Source organism: Camelina sativa, chromosome 1 (assembly GCF_030686135.1).
Source record: "Camelina sativa cultivar CO46 ecotype springtype chromosome 1, ASM3068613v1".
Classification (NCBI taxonomy): domain Eukaryota; kingdom Viridiplantae; phylum Streptophyta; class Magnoliopsida; order Brassicales; family Brassicaceae; genus Camelina; species Camelina sativa.
In genome coordinates, this window is record NC_141880.1 from 14,534,030 (window position 1) to 14,540,029 (window position 6,000).

At 37.5% G+C, this 6,000-nt stretch overlaps 1 protein-coding gene across 1 annotated transcript; it reads right to left on the bottom strand.

Annotated features, from left to right (window-relative positions):
- LOC147949927 (uncharacterized) lies at nucleotides 1-1,856 on the bottom strand. Its single transcript, XM_087511394.1, has 3 exons — nucleotides 630-1,856; nucleotides 364-438; nucleotides 1-294 (listed from the first exon to the last, which is right to left on the bottom strand). Exons 1-3 carry the CDS (start codon nucleotides 1,854-1,856, stop codon nucleotides 1-3), a joined length of 1,596 nt encoding a protein of 531 aa, XP_087367520.1.
- Nucleotides 1,857-6,000: the final 4,144 nt, after the last annotated feature.

The following is a 6,000-nucleotide window of genomic DNA, read 5'->3' on the forward strand; positions in this document are numbered from 1 at the left end:
TTAAAAATCACGCATTCCCCCTGTGACCAGCGGACTATCATCCACTCTTGAATGCTCCACCATGTTAAGAGTTTCATTGTAATCCCCCATAAGTAGCCAAGGCTTATGCTGCAGAAGTGGCGAGTCAGAATGATCCTTAATCTCCTGCCAAAGGATCTTCCTAGCCTCCGCAGTATTCAGAGCATACACAAAAGAACAAAAAAATGCCTCTTGATCCTCCATCTTCACAGAGCAGGTGATGATCTGCTCACTCTTATAGAACGGATCAACCCTCACATTTCCTTTCCACATAACCTATATACGACCCTTGCGGTTATGCTCATAATTAGACAAAAGAGACCAGTCAGGAAACAGACGACTCACCAACTGCTCAGCCTTCCTTTCCCTTACTCGAGTCTCAAGAAAACAACCAAACTGAAACTGATTACGCTCCACCCACTGTTTAATTATGGAATGCTTAGAAGATTTATTGAGACCACGGACATTCCAAAAAAAATCAGACATTATTATTGTGAGGGAGGCTTCCTGCTCTGGTTAGGAGCAAGAAGATTTGAGACTGTTTTATGAGCCGTTTTGGTACCACGCGGCAAGTAGGGACGCGTAGAGACCACTCCCTGCGAACCCCTTACCTGAATGCCCCCGTCAGGATGCCGAACCGTAACATTTTTGGTGGCCATACAGGCCTGCACATCGTTGGTAGACGGCAGATCTACTCCACTCCCCTCCCCTGTTTGAGACTCTTCATCAGCTCCCAAAACAGAGTAAGAGTTTGAGAGCAGAGAGGCCTCACCAGACTTCACAGAACTAGTTTTGTTACTTGGGCTCCGACCCGATTTTGGCGTTTGCCAACGTTCCTCCTCCTGGTTATCATCAGCATCGTGGACCAAATTTTCTGGGAGTACAGAACTCTGCGAGACAGGCGGGTCTACAGCTAAAAATTCACGTTGTGCCGAGGATGAGTCCGTAGCAACAGTTTTGAGCAGATTCGAAGGAGATTGCTCTGCCTGCTGCTCGTTGACAATGTTATCCCCAAGAGACAAACAAGTAGACACAAGATGGCCCCATGTCTTGCATCTGGAACAACGCGGAGGAAGCCAAGGGTAACTATAACGGATAACGAAATCTAGTTCACCTTCCTCCTCTCCCATAAACGCATACTCTGTAGGGAGCTCCTTAGTTAAATCCGCTTCCACCAAGATTTGAGCCTCAGTGAAGCTGGTGCACGCCTCTGTTTTGGGGTGTAACCGAATAGGTTTCCCAACTGCACTTGCCAAGAACTCCAAGCCCTTGTTCGTGAACATTGTGGGAGGAATATTTTTCAAAGTAACCCATAATGGGATTGACTTCATGGCCGGTTGAGCCTCTTCAGTGAAAGGGTTCCACATTCCACGATTCAAAACTCTATTCTTCATACCCTCATTTCGAATACGAAACTTAACAGTGGACTCATTCACCACAAAGACATCAATCAGGGACGACCGGTCTCCTAACCTCCAAATCTTATTCACTATCATGTGTATTTTCCCTACATGAGGAGCTTTAACATGGAGAAACTTTCCAATCACAAAATCCTCCCATAGAGGCTTTGCCCCGACAAACACCGCTCGAGGAACAACAACCCTCTCCTTACCATCCACCTCCGACACTTCGAACTTCTGCTTTGAGAAAATACGTTTTTGTGCGACCTGGAGAAAAGAACGTTTCCCCGTGTGAGTCTCCGTTGCAGGCTGAATCGACGAAGACACCGCTTTTGAACCAACCACATGATCCCTATCAGACAACTGCACGTCCATCGAACCCTCATCAAAAAACACAGACCCCGTTTCTTTCTGCACAACCCCCACCGGAGCCTCCATCTGACCCGAAACCAACCCCTAGACGGCTCGGAGAAGCCGCCGGCGACACTATCCGTGACCAAAAAGTAAGAAAACCCTAATTGCTCTTTTTTTTTCGCCCCTGCCACGTCAGCCCTTCAAAAAAAATCTCGATTTGCTATTTATTCTTTGTTCTTGACTACTTTCTAGTTTGTATATATGATAACGTGTAACTAATATGCAGTATTATATTAATTACATGAAAGGTTGTTATACATATGTTATTAAGTGGCTGTTCGAGTAAGTGACGATTACGTATGTGGATTGTTACGTTGGTTCACTAGTGACATTTGGTCACATATATAAAAATGAACGAACATCCCATAAAAGATATCGTAACAAAACAACAACAACAAAAGAAACATAGAAAGAGAGAAGAGCGTGGATTCCTTGTCTATCAAAGGAATCATAAGATAGAAAAGTCAAAGGAAGGAGAAAATCAGTTTGAAGACTTGGATCTATCATCAAACATAATCAAGCAATGGATCAAGGTTAGTGTTTCTACTTCTCTAAAAAAGTGTTTATGGTTGAATTAAATTAAGTCTAGATGATCTTTGGGATGCGTAGATTTCATGAATATAGAAATCTAAATTTATATTTGGTATCAAAGCCACCTAGATTTGTTTAATTCACCGTTAGCGAAACATACTTAATTCGTTTGATCGAGTGTTTACGAATTCGTTTATTCTGGGTCATTCGTGATGATTAGAATTAATAACGATACATTCATGAACCGGTGCTTATCATTACAATGGACGGTTAATGCATATTTAATGTGTAAAAAATATCACAATTGATAATAATAAAATATGCATTGTCGAAGATGGAATTATAGGAATGATGAGTAGTGGTGTTTTCATGCACGTAAATATGTTCAGTGATTGACATAAATGGTTTTGTTAGATTCTGTTTAAATAGTGAATGGTTGAAAAGTTACCTATCATTAGATAACTGGTTTTATGCATACACCGATACACGTATTCGATTTCATGTATAAGTTCATGGCACTTTTGAATGTATTTAAATTCACGTTCACTGAGATGCGTATAAGCGTATCCATGATTCTGGGTTTTGTGTAGTGGAAAATTACTACATATGAATTCGTGTAGTGAAAAATTGTTTCCGCTGCAGTTTTATAAGTTTAGGGTAATTGTGTTATGTAATATTAATAGAGTAGAAAAATAATTTATACTAATTAAATATTTTAATATTTATTTGTATATAACTTGTTAGTCATCAAAGTGGCCTTGTTATATTGCATATAGACAGTAAAATTTTAAAGATTTATTAATTGATCATGATTAAAGAGATGCTAAAAAAATGACATAAAAGTTTTGATTGATCAATTATTTTGTTATCTATATTGTTGAAGATCACTGAAAAGTGGATCACTGGATATAGTTAATAATATGAAAAGAATTAATATTTTTAATATAGTCAATAATATGTGTACCCAAAGGTAACATGTTTATTTGATTAATATGTGATTTGATTAATTATAAAATTATAAATTTAGCATGTTAAAAGGGCTTGTGTTTAAATATTGCCCAAAGGTTATTTAAATTCATGCATTACATTTAAGTTAGGTGTTAAAAGTCTGTATAAAAGTGTCAAAGCACTAATAGGTAAGCATGTTTACATGTTTGCAGCTTCTTCAAACTTGTATGCATACGCTAATTTTGTCGTAAAATTCAATGGACTGAATTACGATGAATGGTCTGATAAGATCCGGTTTGCAATGGGTATAATGGCCTTGGACTCTGCAATACTAACGGATGAGGAACCTGCAGCCATTAAAGGAGTTAGCCCTGAAACTGAAAAGTCATGTTATGAGATTTGGGAACGATCTAACAGGCTGAGTTTGAACCTCATGAGAATGACGATGACAGAAAGTGTTAAGCCATCTATGCCTAAGACAGAGAAAGCAAGAGAATTCATAGAGAAAATTAAGGAGTGTACACACAATCTGATTTGGCTGACAAGTCGATTGTAGGAAGTTTCATGAATGAGCTTACTACGAAAAAGTTTGATTGGTCTCAGCCAATTCATGATCATGTGACCCACATGTCTAACTTGGCAGCAAGGTTGTCAACCTTGGGAATGGAAGTTCATGAGAATTTCTTGGTCCAATTCATTATGAACTCTCTACCTTTTGAGTTTAGTCAGTTCCAGGTGAATTGCAACACCATTAAAGATAAATGGGACTTTAAGGAGTTAAACGCTATGTTGGTTCAAGAGGAAGGGAGAATTAAGAAAATGAAGGATCATGTTGTCAATCTTGTGGGCTATAGAAATGCTAGCAGCAATAAAGAAAAACCAAGTAGGAAGGACAAGATGAAGGATAAAGCTTTCATGAAAGGCCCCGAAAGTCAAATCCAGAAGGAAAGGAAGTGTTTCTTTTGCAAGAAAATGAGACACTTCAAGAAAGACTGTCCGAAAAGAAAGGCATGGTTCGAAAAAAAAAGGTACGCAACATATATATGTTTGCTCTGAATTGAATCTTGTCGAAGTGCCTACAAATACTTGGTGGTTAGTTAGTGGTGCTATTACTCATGTGTCTCATATTAAACAGGGATTCAGTTCGATTCAACCTACAAGAGGAGCTGAACAATTTTTGTTCATGGGAAACGGAATGAAGGCACGAATTGAAGGCATTGGGACTTATAAGTTGATCTTGGACACTGGATGCCATGTAGATCTTGAAGGGTGTCTCTATGTACTTGAGTGTGTTAGAAATATTGTTTCCGTTAGTAGGTTGGACAATTTAGGTTTTGTTTTTAAGATTGGACACGGTGTTTTCTCATTGTACCTTACTGGAAGTGGTACTTTGTTTGATTCACTTTATCGTTTCAATCTTGATATAAAGTTTTCTGAATCTTTGTTTAATATTGAAAGTCAAGGCATTAAGCGTAGTGCATCTGATGAAAGTTCAGTTTTCTTGTGGCATCAAAGACTAGGTCACATTGGACGGAAAGAATTGTGAGGTTGGTAAAGAATGAAATTCTTCCTCACTTGGATTTTAGCAATGTTCTAAAATACGGACTATGCGGCCATATATACGGTGAGTATACGGTAAATGGTGACCCACTGTACCGTTTATAGTCTAAGCGTTTTAACATATACGGGTTGGTCTAATTCGCTTACTTATACGGCATATATACGGACGATTATACGGTTAGCGCATATACGTCAGTATTTTTTTTTTTTTAAACCTTCAATCAAGTTATAAAACGAAACCTATAAATGGAAGAAACCCTAAGCTTTATTCGTTTTCTACTGCCGTGACACTTTTCTCAAACTTCATTCTATATTCAGAGAGTTTTCAGGTTTTCTTTACTCATCTTCTCTTGTTTTGATTACATGATCTTTCTCTTTTTGGCTTTATCATGTCTATAGTATCGTTGTTGTCTTGTTGATTATTGAATTATAATACTTAACATCGTTAAACTAGGTTTGAGTTTTGAATTTTGATACTACAAGTCGACGGAGAAGAAGAATTTGAAGATTAAAATTGGTTTATTTTTCTGTTTTCGTCTTGCTGTTTCAATTATTGAGTTTTAGACTACTTGGTTTGACAATTTCATAAGTATTTTTGACAATTTAAGCTTGATATACTATTGGTTTGACAATTTCATGAGTATTTTTGCAGAGATTTTAATATTTATTTTGTTCTTTTATTATATATATTTATTTTTATATATATAATATATTTATAAATTTTCATATCTATATATATTTTTGGTAAAATATATTTACCGTATATATCCCGCATATACAGCCGCATATACAGCTATACGCTAAACGGTGGTGCACCACCCGACTAGCGCCTAGCGTATTTTAGAACATTGGATTTTAGTGATCTAGATGTGTGTGTAGACTGCATGAAAGGAAAGCAGACTAAACACATTACAAAGAAACCAGCCACAAGAAGTACTCAAGTTCTTGAGTTAATTCACACTGATATATGTGGTCCGTTTGATGCTCCATCTTGGAGCGGTGAAAAATACTTTATGAATTTTATTGATGATTACTCACGTTATGGTTATACTTATCTGCTGCATGAGAAATCTCAGTCTGTGAATATCCTAGAGATATTCATTAATGAGGTGGAAATATAATTAGACAG